This window comes from Plasmodium berghei (genome assembly GCF_900002375.2).
Source record: "Plasmodium berghei ANKA genome assembly, chromosome: 14".
In the NCBI taxonomy this organism is placed as follows: domain Eukaryota; phylum Apicomplexa; class Aconoidasida; order Haemosporida; family Plasmodiidae; genus Plasmodium; species Plasmodium berghei.
The window spans coordinates 1,495,677-1,512,998 of NC_036172.2; the positions used below are offsets into that span (position 1 = coordinate 1,495,677).

Sequence of the window (17,322 nt, forward strand, 5' to 3'; positions counted from 1 at the left end):
ATTTTTAATTCATATTTTCATTGTTGCAAATGTTTTAAATATATAAAGGTATGCTTGTTATGAAATAAAAACATACACATAAAAATAAGTATGATTAAATAGTAAAACATTGTATTTTTATTTATTGTTATATTTTTAATATATATATTCATATTCCCTACTATTTTCCATAGAATACATAATTATGCAAATATTTTTTGTATGAATTGACTAGGATATGTCCTATCCCTTTTCAATAATTATTGCATACTCTCCTTTTATTTTTTATATAATATTACATATATGTTCATAATATATGAAAAAAAATATAACTCATTTCCATATGAACAAATATATATATATATTTTTTTTTTTGAAGGTTGCATAATTTTTATTTATTAAAGGGATATACAGCTGCATATATATGTGTATGTTTAAGCCTTTCTTGAAGTTGTGATATTATAAATATTTTCACTTAAAAATAATAATAATAAAATATAAAAAAATGTCTGAAGTAAACGTGACAAAAGTAATAGTCAATAATCCGATATGTGATATTTTAGATCCTTTTGTTTTTACCATTGAATTTGAGGCGCTAAATAAATTGGAAGCAGATCTTGAATGGAAAATATTTTATATTTCAGCTGTTAATAATGAGGGAGAAAGTAATCAAGATATTGAATTAGACAATATTTATTTAGGTCCAATTGAAAGGGGAGTAATGATGTTTGACTATGCTGTCAATCCACCCGATTATAAAAATGTAAGCAATATTCTGTACAATTATTCTTAAAAAAATCATAATTTATTTAGCCTATTTTTTTGGCTATTTGAAAATACAGAAATATATATTATTTATAGATTTTCACGCTGTGTGTAAAATAACAGAAATATATTTCTTATTATTTCTGACTTGTTCATATAAAAAAAAATAAGATAATATCTAGCATAGTTATGCATATATATATATATATATATTTACTATTTATACGTATAAAATTTCTTTACTTTTTTTTAAGATGGACACAGATAGCGTTTTGGGACTTCAAGCTATTTTGATATCAGCAAATTATAAGGAAAAAGAATTTATAAGAATAGCTTATTATATGAATTCTTTTTATAAAGATATTGAATTACGAGAAAAACCACCAATGTCACCTCAATATGATAAAATATGTAGACATATATTTGTAGACAATCCAAGAATTGTAAAATTTACCATTCCATGGGATTCAGAAGAAAGGGATGAGTTTAAAGAATTTGATAAAGAAAATGAAAAAATCGAATTATTAAATTTTTCAAAAATCAAAGAAGAAAATCAAAGTAATTCAAACATTACAAATCAATCTACACAAGATCATATTTTAATCCCCAATGGACTTAATGAATATAACCCAAATAACGGTAATTTTAATATAACGCTTAATAATAATATGCAAACTAATATGAATGCATTTGATTATCTTAAAAACAATGAAGTGCTACCTGACATGGATAGATGTGAAATATTAAATGAAAATATAAAGGGCATTAGTAGTATAACAATTGATAATAAAAATATGCAATAAGGATTTTTTTTTTGTTTTTTTAATATTGTTTATGTTATGGCTTAAAATATTTATTATGAAATTTTTATTTTTTAATTTTTTCGCTTATTTTTTTCGTCTTAAACATGTACAAATATATTATATGTATTTGCTTGAGTTGCTACCATGTTTTTTCTTGTAGTTTATAGTAATACTCATTCTATATATGCATATATTTTGTTATGATTTTTTTAAAAGGATGTTAAAAAATAAATTGAAATAAAAAAATGTAGGCAACAAAACATTTTTTCCATTTTGTGTGTTTTTCTGGATTATTTTTTTAAACAATTATATGTGCATGTCAAAGTGTGTTTTATCAACACCACCCAAAGTCACTAAAACATGTACACATTATGCACATATGTAGATATATATAATTATGCACAATATTTACTATTTTTTTATTTCTTATTTTTTATGTATTTTTAGATAGCAACAATTAAATAGAAAATTACAAAGACTTAATAATTTTTAAAGATTGTATATATTTACTAGGATAATATTTAAAAAGTTTGAAATACAATTACATCAAAATAATTTTGTCCGATTTACGAACTCGTTAAATATTTCTCAATAGTCATATTTCATTTTTTCATAAAAAGCCATTACTTGTAAATTTTCTAAATTCCATCAAGTTATTTTTATGCATTTTTAAATTAAAATAACAAAATATTCATTCCTTAAAGCTTTTAACATTTTAAAATACAAAAAAAAAGTTAATTAAAAAAAAAAGCAATATAATAAAAATAATAGACAAACCATGAATAATCATGGCTATTTTAAAGCGTTTTTCAAATAAATTTTATATATTTAAAAATATACAATTATAAAAAAAATATATTAATCAAAAAAATTTATATTTTCTATGATCATTTGGCAAAAGTGTTTATTTAAATAGTTTATCTTTTTTTATGTGCTTAAAATAAAGCTCGTAAAAAGGATATCGAATTCGGTCCCAAATTGTTGACAGATTTCTCATAGCTGGCCTTACATCGATATATATCTGACAAAAAAATAAACGTGCAAAATAAATTTGTAAAATAAATTGAAAGTATGTTAAAAATATGCTTATTTTAACTTTTTTTTTTTTTTACATTTTTATCATCATTTATTGATTCATCATTATAATAATCCAAAATATATTTTATTTCTTGCCCACATCTATCTATATACCAATCATGTCTATCAAATGGTTTTCCTAATCTGAATAGTAAAAAAATTATAAATATATGAATTTATATATTGTCTAGGTAAATTAGGTTTTTTTTTTTTTCATTTTTTAAACCTCGAAAAAACGCTCCTAAATTTTGCCTTAATAGATAGATCATCAAATTTTCCACAAAATCGTTGTAAAGTTACTTTTTCACATTTTCTGTTCATATAAGGAATGTGAAAATATGTATATATTAATATAAGGTATGATATCTAAAAAAAATTTCAATTTATTTTTCTTACTTTTTATGCATGTGCTCATATTTTAATATGCTTTTCCATGATTCTTCATTTACATCATTGTGTATACTTACAACAGAATCAACATCAACTTTATCAATATCTTTATTTTTTCTAATTAGTGAATTATAAAATTGTTGAGGGGATGGATATAACCAATATTCGTTATTATTTTTCGGAATAGATGAAACATCTCTTTTTTTATTTAATTTTATATTATCATTTTTTTCAATGTCTAATGGATCATTGGGTATATTTGGCATCATATTTCGTTCATTAATTTCTACAAAATAAAATAAACGATTCACAGATGCATATGAACGTTAATTCTAGTACATCTTTTTGATCGATATGTATATTTTCATAAAAACAAAAATACAATCATGTATATATATGAGATATATAAGAGTATCGATTGAAATATGTGCAAACAATTTATTACCATTTTCTTTTATTGAAAAATTTTCTGAATTTTGTGAAGTTAATGGGCATGTTGATTTATTTTTGTCTAAACTTGTTTCATTTATTTCCTCCATATTTTTAACAACTTTCATATATAACTATATTTTGTATCCTTTTCTTTATATTTCTTTCCCCGTTTATTTGGGAATATAAATATTGTACATGTATTTATATATATATATATATATATGTATGATCCCTTATTCTGCTTATAGTTAATTTTAATGCATTATCCAAACAAATGAACTATAACATATTTTTTGCATATTATTTAAGAAGGTTTTTTCACAACTTGTTTACCATTTTACACAAAATGCATGTATGTATATGCATAAATGTGTGTGCAAATATTTGGAAATTTATAATTAATATAAAAGATGAATAATGTTTTGGCCAATTTTATAATGCATATATATCACCAGAAAAAACATAACCCCATATTTTATAATGAAGAAAGCTTCATAATTTTTTTATTTTACTTCGATTAAAAATCATTTAATTATTTTCTACACATGATTTTCATTTCTTTTATGCTTATATTATCCTTAGTTTTTATTTTTTTTTAACTATTTGAGAAAAATTTAAAAAAAAATGATTGCTCACAAAATAAATATAGTTACATATTTTTAATGCCATATATTTTCAAGAAACCAATTTGTGTAGTTTATCTAAATAAAGATTTTTTCATAAATATTAGTTGAACATATATAAACATATTTTTTATACATATGCCATAAATGTATATTTTTATTTTTTCCAAAAAAAATTGCATGAATTATCTTTAAAAAAGTTATAGCGATATATATATCCCCAAGTACTTGCATAAAGTTAGGGAAATAGTGAAAAAAAAAAAATAATAATAATAAAACAATAAACAATATTTAAAATGATAAATTTTATAAAGTTATGGATTACAGTTATACAACGTTATTATTAATAAGGCAATAATACGAATGCAAAAAAAATGGATAATGATCTTTATGCTACCAATATAGGTAATACTTTTCTATCGCGTTTTTTTCATAAAAGCCCTACACACCATATTGAATAAAAAAAATTATCAAAAAATTATCAAAAAATTATCAAAAAATTATCAAAAAAATTATCAAAAAAAATAATAAAGATTATAAAAAAAATGGTTTTAATGGAAAAATAATATAATATAAAATAAAAATCAAAATATGCTACCAACGTTGTATTTTGCTATATGGTTAAAAAATTATGGAATTGTTCAGACATATGTTTCATTTAAATAGCAATTGAAATTGTTGATGTATGACAATACCAATGTATAGTCATTTTAAAGATTTAATAAAAAACATAAAACATGTTTTATATACATTCTTAGAATGAATGCATATAAATTTGTATACAATTTAGGGGATATCCCATTCCATCTTAGGCACATCCAAATATTTAAAAACTAAAATATATTAAAATGAATCTGAATTTAAATGTATATGTAGTTATTTACAGCCATGTTTCTTTTCTTTTATTTTTTCTTTATGTTTTTGCCACTACGTGGGGCTTGTATCCCCGGCCCTTTTAAAGATAATATCTATGTTCCTGTTTTTACAGTAAGCAACAAGCGTATCTTTAGTAACTGTTAATTTGCAATCAATTAAATATTTTTTTAATATTGAATATTTAATTTTTTTTTGGTTTTGTATAATATTATTTATATTTTCATTCACATTTATAGCTTCATCTATTCTTTCATGTATTTCTTTCATTTCCATTAATTTTATTTTATTTTTCATATTATTTATGTATTCATTTTGAAATTTATTTTTATCATTATTTATTAGCTCTTCTATTTTTATATAACTTTCAGTTTTTACATTATTATCCTCTATATTTGTCCCCACATTTTTAACAAATTCTTTCTCAAAATTGGTAGAAAAAAGTTTGTTGTCACATTCTTTTGTAAATTTGTTTGTATCATTACAAAAGTTTTCACAATTAGAACTCATATATATATCTTCATTCGGTATTAAATTATTTTCATTCAAATATTTATTATATTCGTCACATAAATACTTTTGTATTTTTGTTAATTCGTTAATTAATATTTTTCTTGGCAATCTCTTACTTTTAAGGCCAAACAAATTCATTAATCCGTCAAGTACAGTATTATGGACTTTATTTAAATCAATGTTTAAAATTGATATTTCATTTTCACGTTCTTTATTTGATATGTTGGGTATATTTAATATATTCGATTGTTTTGAGTTTCGTGGATTTTTCCCTTTGCTCTTATCTGCATTATAATAATTATGACATTCATGTGTGCTGGTGTCAAGCCATACACCCAAATCATATTCATTTATTTTATTTATTTGGTGTAAATTATCAATTTTAATATTATTCAATGGAATATTATTTTGACTAATTTTATCATTTTCCTGATTGCTTATATTCCTTTTTTTATTTTCTTTTACATTATTTTTGTATTCTATATTTGTATTGTTTAACCGTATTTCATCATAAACATCTAAAATTATAATGTCTGAATTTGCTTTGTCATTTTCAATACTGTTTGCTTTATTAGGAGCCATTTTGCTTATATTATTGTCGTTGGAATATAAAAAACTTTTCGATTCAATATCATGGAAACTTATATTGCGTACGTTTTCAGGGTTTGAAAAATTATCTGCTTTTTTTAAATACAGTTTATAATTTTCTTTATTTAATTTAAGATTCATGTAGCTTAACTCCTTTATATTGTTTTCATTTTTATCAGAACTAAGAATAGAATGTATATCAATATTATCTCCTTTTTCATTTATATTTTCATGATGCATACATGGAGTTACAATATTATTATATTCATCACTGTTTTTAAAAAAATCATTTTTTAGTATATCACATTTTATCAAATTATTATTTTCGATTTTTTTTTTTTTATAATTTTGTTCTTCCTCCATTATTCGTATATTTGTATTATTATCATCATTATCATTATCTTGTTCTTTAAATAAATATGTTTGTTCTAGTTTTCTTTTGTTTATATGTATTTGATCATATTCATTATCCTGAATTTTTTCTATTTTTAACGTATTTTCATTGTATATAGATATATTTTTTTTTTTTTCACATTTTAAAATATCTTGTGTATCTTTATATTCATTAATATTATCATTTTGTCCAAATTTATCACACATATCTACCACTCTATCGCTTTCTTTTTTTTCATTATTCATATTGCACATTTTATTTTCCTTTAGTGTTACTTTTTCAGTTTCGTCAAAGGAACTTGATATTTCATATACTTCTTTATCACTTATATTTTGTTCTTGTAATTTATTATAAACATTTTTATTTTTCGATGGACATTTTATTTGCATATTTAAATTAATATATTTATTATTATATTTTTCATATGTGTTATATATTTGTTGTTTATTTTCTTTACTCCCATCATCCTTTATTATATCACCATCATTAATAAGTTTTGTATTATTTTTTAATTCGATATATTCTTCATTTAATAAAACTGAATTTCTGTTTTCAATATATTGTAGTCCCTCTATGTTTTTTTTTGAAATATTTAAAGTAAATTCGAGATTTCTATTGGGGCAAAACTTCTCATTTAGTATATTTTTATTATCACTATTACTATTGTTATTATTATTATTTCTATAATTACTATTTTCTTTTTGTCCAAATTTATTAATATCATCTTTTTCATTGTATATATAAATCGTATCAAATGCCTCGACCATTTCATTTTCTAGAACATGATTTTCAATACAATACTGTGATAATTTATATAACGAACTTTGATTTTTAAAAAAATTTAAATCCTTATTATATGAATTAATAGTATTATTTTTGTTTTTTTCATTTGTTTCAATTTCTGTTGTTATTTTTGAATTATGTGGCATCATTTTTATTTTCTCGTCATTTCCATTTATATCATTATGAATTATTTCTTTCTGTATTTGTTTTTCTGTTTCTATACCAATTTCTGGTGGAGTTTCATAAAAATTGTTAATAGCTTCAAAAAGGCTTGTCAACTTTTGGGATATGTTTATACCATTTTTAGAACAAGCATTATATATATCCAGTTTTAACAAATTCATAAATATTGGACAAAAATTATTATTTTCAAAAAAAGATCCTGGAATTATTACTTTTTTGAAAGCCTTTTTCATTAAATCGTTTTTATCATTATATTTCTTTTCTGTCTGTTTCTTTAATAGTTCATTATTTAGGCTATTTATCAAATCGATTAAATTAAGTGACTCATTTGGGTCAGTTTTGGTAAGCTGCTCTGCATTTGCTTTATCTTTACATCCTTCATTTTGTAATAAATCATTCTCGGGAACAGTAAGCATACCTTTTTTACTATTACAAATCTTTGCACACATATTGCTATTTTTAACGCATTTAGTGCGCATATCTATTTTATAATTACTACAATCCCGATTGATATTAATAGACCCATTTTTATCTGCTTCATAATTATTTGGATTATCATTATTTTGACAACCAATTTGAACACTTGGAGTTGTGTTATTTATCTCATTATCGAGATTTTTCTTAATATCTGGCTTTAAAGTTTTTTTGCAATCATTTAAATTTTCTTTACGCAATTTTTCATATTCATTTTTTCCATCTTCAATATTATTATCATGTTCATAAAAATAATTTAAACTATCGTATAAATTTTCAGCGTTATAATTGTAAATTAAATTTTTATATATTTCATAATCCAAAAAATTCATGGACAATGAATTTAATTTTAAGCATTTCATAGATTTGTGTAAGCAATCTATTAAATATGCTTCTTGTATTTTATATGCTCTTATTTTATTTTTAACTCTTAATAATTTTCTTATTATATTTTTATAATATTCACTTAATGATTCTCTATCCTTTGGTTTTTTTAACCATATTGGGACTTTTATATTATTTTTCCATCTTTGGAGGTCATTATAAAAATAAATATCACTTTCGTTACTTGAACTATTATCTCCGGTTTTTAATTTTCCACCAATTTTCCCTTTTTTATTTCGGCTTTGTCTTTTGGATTGCTTTTCTTTCTTTAAGATTGTCTTACTTTTCATAATATTCTTATTATTGTCTAATCATGCATATACATATCTGTATACACTTTTTGTAAAACAAGTAATATATACTAAACAATTTATGTTTTATGCAGAATAATATATTATTTGTGTGAAACAATTAAATACTATTTATTTATTCTCAGATAGCTATTATCACTTTTTTTTTCTTTTACTTAAAAACGGTTAATTCACACATTAGTTTTTTTTTAAATATACAAAAAAAACATATTTATATTATAACATTCCATAGTAATATAATATTATGTGTATTTATTAAATATCATTAACATTTTATGAAGAAACATTGAATTACTTAAATATCATATTTACAAGTGTTTACAATAGAATGTCCTCCTTTAAAAATTGAATAAAAATAAGTATGCACATATATAATAGCATAATTACAAAATCGCGTTTGTATTATCATAATAATAAATGCAGTTTATTTGACGTAATTTATGGTTTATATACTTATGAAAATAAAATCAAAAAATATATTATAAATCATTAGTGTGTTAATAAGGAAAAAAATACATATTATAAATAAATAATACTAATAAAATATTAATATTTGCACTATTATATATATAACATAAAAATTATGAACAAGTCAGAAAAATATGAGGATAATTATATTAGCTTTAACATAATGAACAAATTAGCTTGAATAATTCCAAAAAAAAAAAGAAGAAAATAATAAAAAAATAGGATAGAATATTTTCCTGGGTGTTTATAATGATAAATAATTTATCATAATTTATTCCAACAATATATATTAATGACATTCATATATTAAGTAATTTATTTTTCTTATTTTTTCATTACTTTACCACTTTTCGTTGTTTTTTATGGCTAATACCTCCAAAAAATAGCGAATTCAACGAAATAGGAAAGTATCACATTAAGACTAAAATGGGATAATATATAAATACATATATGTATGTTACTATTTATTTGTGTGTAAGCAATTGCATTTTTAAATGAATAAAAAATATATAATGATGTTTTTTGTTTTTGCATGATTTCAATGAAATAAAATTCGGTTTTCGAATTTTCTTTTAAAGCTACCATTTAGTTTTTATTTAATTGGTTGCTTGTTTTATTTTTCAAATGAAATAATGGAACATAACTTTTTAAAATGCCATTTAAGATATTGCGCCAAAGGAATAATTTAAATACGATATTAGGAGGTTATGAATTGGATAAAATTAACAAATGGCTATATAATAAGAAATATATAAATTTTTATTTTAAAAGACATTTTGGTGTTTCAGGAAGTTATGGTTATAGTATTTTTTCAAGAGAAAAAAATTGTGACTCCAATGTAGGTAAGAACAATTTGCATCAATATGAAGAAAAACCTCTCTATAATAATTTAATCAAAAAAAAAAATTTTTATTTCACAAAATGGCCTGGAAAAGTATCCAAATTGGGGGGCTCATATTTTTTTGGTAAAAATTATAATATGGGATTTTATCATATGCTTATAGAAGAAGAAGGGAAAATAAAAAAAGATATTGCTATTATATCAAGTTGTAATAGACATAGTATTCAAAATAAAACAATTGAAAATCAAATGAAAGATTTAACATGTGGATATTCTGTCCAAATCGTTTTATCAGGAAAGGGTGTAAAATGCTATTTTGAAAATATAAATTACACACCTATTCGAAAAATTTATAGAAATAATATTAAACAATATTATAATTTTAAAAATAATATAAAAGGCATAAAAATGTTAGAAGATAACCAAAATAATGATTTAGAGAAAATAAAAAATCCTGAAAATTATAAAAGTGATAACAATAACAATTATAGTTATAGATCAAAAAAAATTAAAAAATTATTTGTTCGTTTAGGTATTGGTACGAAAAATATTGATGTTACAAGAGTATTAACAATGCATAAAAAATATGTGAATATTGATGTTGATAAAACAGGTACTATAATAAATGTCTATGGATATAATAAAAAATATGTTGGGTCTGTTTCGCATCGATTATACAAGATCGTAAAAATGAATGTATATACAATGAAAGGTGGATATGTCTATTTGCATAAACCCAAGCAAAAAATTCCAAAAAAGAAATAAATACAAGTTATTGTGCACTATTGTTTATTTTTTTTAATTTCACCATTTTAAAGGGTTGTTTTTTATTATTGCCATTCCCTTTTTTTCGTTTATTTTTTTTAAGCGAATTAAACAAAAAAATTAATTAAATACTGCTTAAAAATGTGCATATTTATTATAAAATAAAACTTCATTATTTGTTAAAATGTTTTTTGTATAAACTTAAAATCAGTATAAATTATTCATACTTTTTTTTTTTTTACTCAAAAAAAATGGTTAGTAACATGGAAATGCAATTAAAAAAAAAAAATATTAAAAGGAAAACGATACTTGATGATATATATATATATATATATTTTGTCTAATGAAAAATAGAAATTATAAAAATGATGTTAACAAAAAAAATATATATTAATATAAGTAAAAATAGGGAAAAGGAAGAATATTTTATTTTTTTTTCTCATTTGTTATTTCGCTATTTTCCTATCACATATTGGTTGTACTTATTTGTCTTCAATATTATGTGAAAAATAAGAATAATTTAATAAGGATTAATAAATGATATTATTAATTATTTTTTTTATGATGATTCTTTTTCATTTTTTAATTTTTCTTGTAATTCTTTTTTCTTTTGTGCCTTAACAGGGTCATAGTATAAAATAACTAAATATCTGCCTGCAACATTAAAACCAGATAAATGATCTAATGCATTTTTAGCATCATATATATCGTCATAAACGACAAATGAAGTTCCTCTAGTTCCTTCAGAATTTCCTTTTCTTATTTGCCTAACTGTTCCATATTTTCCAAAAATATCATATAATTCATCAGCCGTTATCTTATATGGCAAATTTCTGAGAATATAAAAAAGAAAGTGATTAAAATAAACGAACATTGAAATAAAATATTACAAAATGGAAGAATAATTGTAAAACACTTAATCATATACATATGGACTAATTTTCTATAATTATATTTTTATAAAAAAAGCTAATAAATATAATATTTATGAAACATTATTATATATCCACAAACCTGACATAAAGGATTCGGCTGACTTCAGCGGGTAATCGTATGTTTCTTCTAGACATTGAAAAAAAAAAAAAAAAACTTAAAGCTTTAAAAAATAGTAAAATTTGAATAAGCTAAGTAATATGATATGATTATACATAATTATTCCATTATTATATATATATATATATATATATATATAAGTATTTATTTTCTTAAAAATATTATTTTTATGCCTTGTTTCTTTATATAATTAAACTTATCCAACTTAATACATTTTTTAATTACAAATAAAACTACATTTTCATTTCTACTGCAGTTTTTGTTTATATAAATTTCGAATTAATTTTTTTTTTTTTTTGAATTGTATAATTAAAACAAGGAGTTACTCATTTAATGGCGAATTATTTTAAAAAATAAACCAAATAAAAATAACAAAAACTATAATAAATAGAAAAATAAAAATTATACATATTAATTTTGTTTAATTAAAAAAATGAATTAATAATATATATTGTGTTATTGCATAGCAAAAATTAACAATTTTCTAATTATAAAGCAAATAATGGTAATGCGCATAGTGAAAAGAATAAAATATCAAAAAATTGTTGCTTTAAAAAATATACGCATTTTAATTTTAGGGCATATAATATATTTGACTAATATAGTAGATAGTATTTTTTTTAAATATATATAATATTATACCAAAATTATGTGTATAATTTTCCCAGTAAATGGGAATATAAACGTTTTTTTTGGTGGCTACTGTTTACAGTATCCGAGTATATGGAAATAAGCTCATACCTGCCAAAATGAGTAAAAAAAAGAGAAAATAAATAAATATATATATATATATGTATGTATGGACATTGCATATCGCATCCATTTTTTGGTCCTTTACCTATCATATCGCTGATCTAGAATAATGCGAGCCAAAAATAAAAATAAAAAATAATCCCTCTGAAGAAAAGTTTGATTGGATTGATTTTTTATTTGAAAAAATTGTGGACTTGTTTTTACAACATTGTTTAGATTAAAAGATGAATATAAAAAAAATATAAATGTGTTAACCGTTGATGTTTGTTTATTTTTTTTTATATCAACCTTTATTAAATGGTTATGAAATAAATAAATTTTTTCGGCATTAATTATATTAAGACAATTAAAGGGAAGTACAAATTTAAAATTATTATTTTTTTTTCTACATTTTGAATTAACAAATGTATACTTTTTTTTTTTCCGTTTCTTTTTTGTTAATTTTCCTTTTAAATTAATAAAAAATTTATAAAGTTTATCCGAACTGTTTTGTAAATGTCTATAATATTCATAAATATTATGGTGCGTTATATTTTTATAACTACTAGCTTGTTTAAAAAAAAAATTATTTTCAAACGTATAATTGGTATTATTCCTTAATTTATATTTATATTTTGTTTGCGATATACATGGATAATTTAATAAATTAAAAAAATTATCTTTATTCAAATTAATTTTATTATTGTCTATATGATTATTTACAATATAATGATTATCATTATATAATGTTTCTACATTATTTTTATTTAAATTTATATTTTGTAAATTGTGAATACTCAAATTTTCACAGGAATTTATTTCTTCACTTTTAACATATTCAAAATAATTTCTAAATGTTTTTTCATTCGATAAATTTTTATTTATTATTTTTTTCCAGTATGTTAATATATGAGCATAATTTTGATATAATTTTGCGAATGCATACTTTAATAATTTTATACACAAATCTAATTTTAAATATATATGATAATTCAAATTAATTGGCTGAGGTTTTTTTAACACCATCATATAATTTAACAAATATATTATTAGTTTTTCACATGTTTTTAAATATTCATTATTGTTACATACATTTTTATAAAACTTGTTTCGTAAAATATATCGAATAGACAAAGTAAGAATGCTAATTAGTAGTTCAATAATTTGATTCGATTCTATATGTCTGATTGTTTTGATATTATTCCTTAATATAAGTTTATTTTTTGTTGGTTTTATTTTATTTTTATAAAATTTAAAAATAAACATTTTATTATATTTATTAACATTTTTAAAGTCACTATTTAATTTTAATTCATTGTCTATTTTGTTAATTTTTCGTCTTAAAGCTTTTTTGTCTATATTTTTTAATATTTTATTCATATATACATTTTTTTTATATTCATATTTTTTTAAATAATTATATTCACTATATTTATAACTTAAAATCATGTTCTTTATAACTTTTTTTGAACTAATTTTTTTTCTTTTTTTTTCATTATAAATAATTGAAAATAAATTCTCTTTTTTTATTTCTTCTGTTTTTATCTTCATTCCAGATAATATTTTTTTCATTAATTCATATTCCAACTTATCTATTTCTAAAAAAAAAAAAATATATATAATGACAAAACATGGAGGGGAATATTGTTTATTTTTTTCAACAATTTCTTTTATATTTATTTATCCATTTTTTTTACCATTTCTTTTTTCGATTTGTTCTGATTTATTATTATTTTCAAAGTTGACTGAAAAAATGGGCAAAGAAATTTCATTAATTTTGTATGAACTTAAAAATGTAGAAAAAAAACAATATCTTAAAATATTTTCTACATTTTGTTTTTCTTGATTTATATAATTTTGAATGTAATATAAAACATTATTTTGTTTATCAATTTGCTCAAAAATGTAACCATTTTTTATCATAACGGAATTTAAAAAATATATTTTATAAGAAATTTGAGATAAAAAATATAATATTTTTGTATTAATATCATGAATAATTCTTAAAATATAATTATTTATAATTTTACTTTTTTTGCAAATTCCTTGTTGACTTATATAAAAATACGTATATTTATTATTTGTGTGTATATTTATTTTTTTTTGTAACTCATATAAATTTGTTATTCCTTTTAACAAAAAATATAATATTCCATTATTTATTATATTATGTCTTTGTTGATTTAAAAAATTAAAAAAAATATTTTTAATATAAACTAAAATTTTTACATTAAATGATGTTGTTATTAAATATTTTTCATTAAAATCGTTTTGTGAAAAATAAAGTCTTATTTTATTTTTATTATTCTTTTTCCTATTATCCCATTTTTTTTTTTTTTCATAAATTTTACAAACTTTTGGTAATGTTCCATATTTATTCAATACAATTGAATGGCCTACATATACATTACTCGATATAGATTTATTCAAATAAAAAATGAAGTTAACTATATCCTTTAAATTATTTAGAAAGAATGTAGAGCGAATACTACTGTTAATAGATTTTAAATTTGTTAATACAGATTTATTGATTATTTTATTTATTTTGTTACAATATTTTATATTTTTTGAAATAACTAAAGTTGATGATATAAGCTTATTCAAATCTTCAAAATTTTCAACACATGTTTTATTAGCTACTATAAAAAGATATAAAAAATTTAAAAATTGTGAATTTATTTGATTAAAATGAAAATGATAAAACAAATATAAATACACATTTTTTAAATTTTTATAATAAGGTTTATGATTTAAAATAAAATTTGTTATATAATATATGGCATCATAATTGATATATATTTTTTTTTTTATAACAAAATTTAATAAAATTTGAATTTGTGTATCATTTAAATAAATTATATTATTATTATTAAATAAAAAACGTATTATGAAATTTAAATTATTTTTTTTTATTTTTTCATTTGATATATTTGAATAACTGTCTAATATATTTATTATATTTTCGTGATTAAAATAATTTATTTTTTGCTCTATAAGATTTGTTATCATATATAAAACATCAGTATTTATGTTTTTCCACATTTTTGAAAAAATATTAAATGTTATCATTAGCCCTTTTGGATTAAAATTTATATTCATATGTTTATATGTGTAGTAAAAAAAATCAAATAGCTTATTATTATATGTGTTATTATTTGTATTATGTAGCCTTAAAAGGGGTATAAACATTCTTGAATTAATTTTGTTTTTTTTCACTTTTTTTATCAAACTGAGTTGCGTTAATTTAGATTTTATAATTATGTTATTATCGACTTTGGGATTGGCATAATTTTTGCCATTTTTATTTATCGAATGGTATATTTGTTCACTTTCACAAGTTTGAGATTCCTCTTTTTGCAAAAGTTGATTTCTTATTATGTACAAGCGTTTCCGCTCATTTCTATTATAAATTACATATTCACTTTTTATTTTTTTTAAATAAAAGTCACTTATTTTATTCGTTATATATATATAAAAAGGCTCATTAACACAATCTGGAATATTTATAACACGAAATAATTGATCTACATTAATTTTTTGATTATTTAAAAGATTTATTAAACGGAATATGAAATTTATAGAATTTTTTTTGGTTATTGTCTTTTTATATTTAGAATTGTCTATAGTATCATTGCCAATTTGATAAAAATATTCAAAATTTCCTGAAGATTGCACACATTTTTTTTCGTATATTTTTTTTTTTTCATGATTTAATAATGTGTTATAAATAGTTTGACCTTTTTTATATGTACCATTTTTCCTTTCCTTAAATATACAAATATATTTATTTAGTTTTATATAAAAATTTAAAATATTATATAGGTTATTTAAGGAAAAAGAATATAATCTATGAATAATTATAAAATTTATTCTATATATTAATAATGCAGATAAATTATTTATTTTATTTTCATTTTGTTTAATTATATATAATATATGTATTAGATCTGTGTTAGTTATTGTTTGTCTAGTATTTAAAAACATAAATAAATAATTGTTATAATTTTCATTATAGTATTTAAATTTTATAAAATTGTTGGATATTTCTATTAATTTTTTTAAATCTATAGTTTTATATTTTTCTTTTATATATAATATTAATTCATTTATTATATCTTCAAATAGTGTATAATTTATATAATTGTATTCTTGGCATTTTTTTAATATTAACATAATATTATTTAAACTTTTTAATTCATATTTTATTATTAACTTATTTTTTTTATTTTCATTTTGTTCATATCTTTCTATATATTTATTAATAATAATCATATTTTTATTTTCTTTTTTATGTTTTATATATTTTGTTAATTTATTTAAGTTTTCAGGTTTATTCAAAATATTTTCTTCACCCGTTTTTTTTAAATTTACACTATTATATATTTTTTCATTATTCATAACATCCTTAGTTACTTTTATTTCCGATTTGAAGTTGTTGTTACATAGTTTGTTTATTTTAGTTACACATTTATTTGTTTTATTCCAATTTTGTTTATTTTTCAGAATATGTTGTTGTCCATTATTTATTTCTTTTTGGCAAATGTCATTATATTGATTATGTTCTATGTTTTTATATAATTCATTTTGTTTATAATCTTGTAAAAAAATAGATTTTTCTGATTTAATAGTTCCAATAATTTGTATTAACGTTTTATTTTGATATAAAAAAACTATTCTTTCTTTATATGTATTATTATAATATATATTTTTTGAATAACCTATATTTTTGAAACGATATTTATTATTGTTTGTATAATATATATTTTTATATATTTTTTTACTTTTTTCTCTATATAAAATATCTTTTAAGTATTTTATTTTATTTTCATTATTAATAAGCATTTTGTGTTTAATTCATTTATTTGATTTTTTTTCAAAAACCAGTAATCAT

General features: G+C 20.0%; 6 protein-coding genes across 6 annotated transcripts; 2 read left to right on the forward strand and 4 right to left on the reverse strand.

Annotated features, from left to right (window-relative positions):
- Window positions 1-484: 484 nt before the first annotated feature.
- Window positions 485-1,547, forward strand: PBANKA_1439400 (histone chaperone ASF1, putative; the record flags this gene model as incomplete). Its single annotated transcript, XM_034567753.1, has 2 exons — window positions 485-742; window positions 999-1,547. 2 exons carry the CDS (start codon window positions 485-487, stop codon window positions 1,545-1,547), a joined length of 807 nt encoding a protein of 268 aa, XP_034424218.1.
- Window positions 1,548-2,451: 904 nt separating this feature from the next.
- PBANKA_1439500 (cytochrome c heme lyase) lies at window positions 2,452-3,571 on the reverse strand (the record flags this gene model as incomplete). The annotated part of the gene is made up of 5 exons (XM_034567754.1): window positions 2,452-2,568; window positions 2,660-2,768; window positions 2,851-2,937; window positions 3,021-3,300; window positions 3,460-3,571. The coding sequence occupies 5 exons, from the start codon at window positions 3,569-3,571 to the stop codon at window positions 2,452-2,454; spliced, it is 705 nt and encodes a 234-aa protein (XP_034424219.1).
- Window positions 3,572-4,996: 1,425 nt separating this feature from the next.
- PBANKA_1439600 (conserved Plasmodium protein, unknown function) lies at window positions 4,997-8,551 on the reverse strand (the record flags this gene model as incomplete). The annotated part of the gene is made up of 1 exon (XM_034567755.1): window positions 4,997-8,551. One exon carries the CDS (start codon window positions 8,549-8,551, stop codon window positions 4,997-4,999), a length of 3,555 nt encoding a protein of 1,184 aa, XP_034424220.1.
- Window positions 8,552-9,692: 1,141 nt separating this feature from the next.
- PBANKA_1439700 (conserved protein, unknown function) lies at window positions 9,693-10,646 on the forward strand (the record flags this gene model as incomplete). The annotated part of the gene is made up of 1 exon (XM_034567756.1): window positions 9,693-10,646. One exon carries the CDS (start codon window positions 9,693-9,695, stop codon window positions 10,644-10,646), a length of 954 nt encoding a protein of 317 aa, XP_034424221.1.
- A 559-nt stretch (window positions 10,647-11,205) lies between these two features.
- On the reverse strand, window positions 11,206-11,716 carry PBANKA_1439800 (splicing factor 3B subunit 6, putative; the record flags this gene model as incomplete). Its single annotated transcript, XM_034567757.1, has 2 exons — window positions 11,206-11,479; window positions 11,661-11,716. The coding sequence occupies 2 exons, from the start codon at window positions 11,714-11,716 to the stop codon at window positions 11,206-11,208; spliced, it is 330 nt and encodes a 109-aa protein (XP_034424222.1).
- A 630-nt stretch (window positions 11,717-12,346) lies between these two features.
- PBANKA_1439900 (conserved Plasmodium protein, unknown function) lies at window positions 12,347-17,273 on the reverse strand (the record flags this gene model as incomplete). The annotated part of the gene is made up of 3 exons (XM_034567758.1): window positions 12,347-12,440; window positions 12,538-14,029; window positions 14,129-17,273. The coding sequence occupies 3 exons, from the start codon at window positions 17,271-17,273 to the stop codon at window positions 12,347-12,349; spliced, it is 4,731 nt and encodes a 1,576-aa protein (XP_034424223.1).
- Window positions 17,274-17,322: the final 49 nt, after the last annotated feature.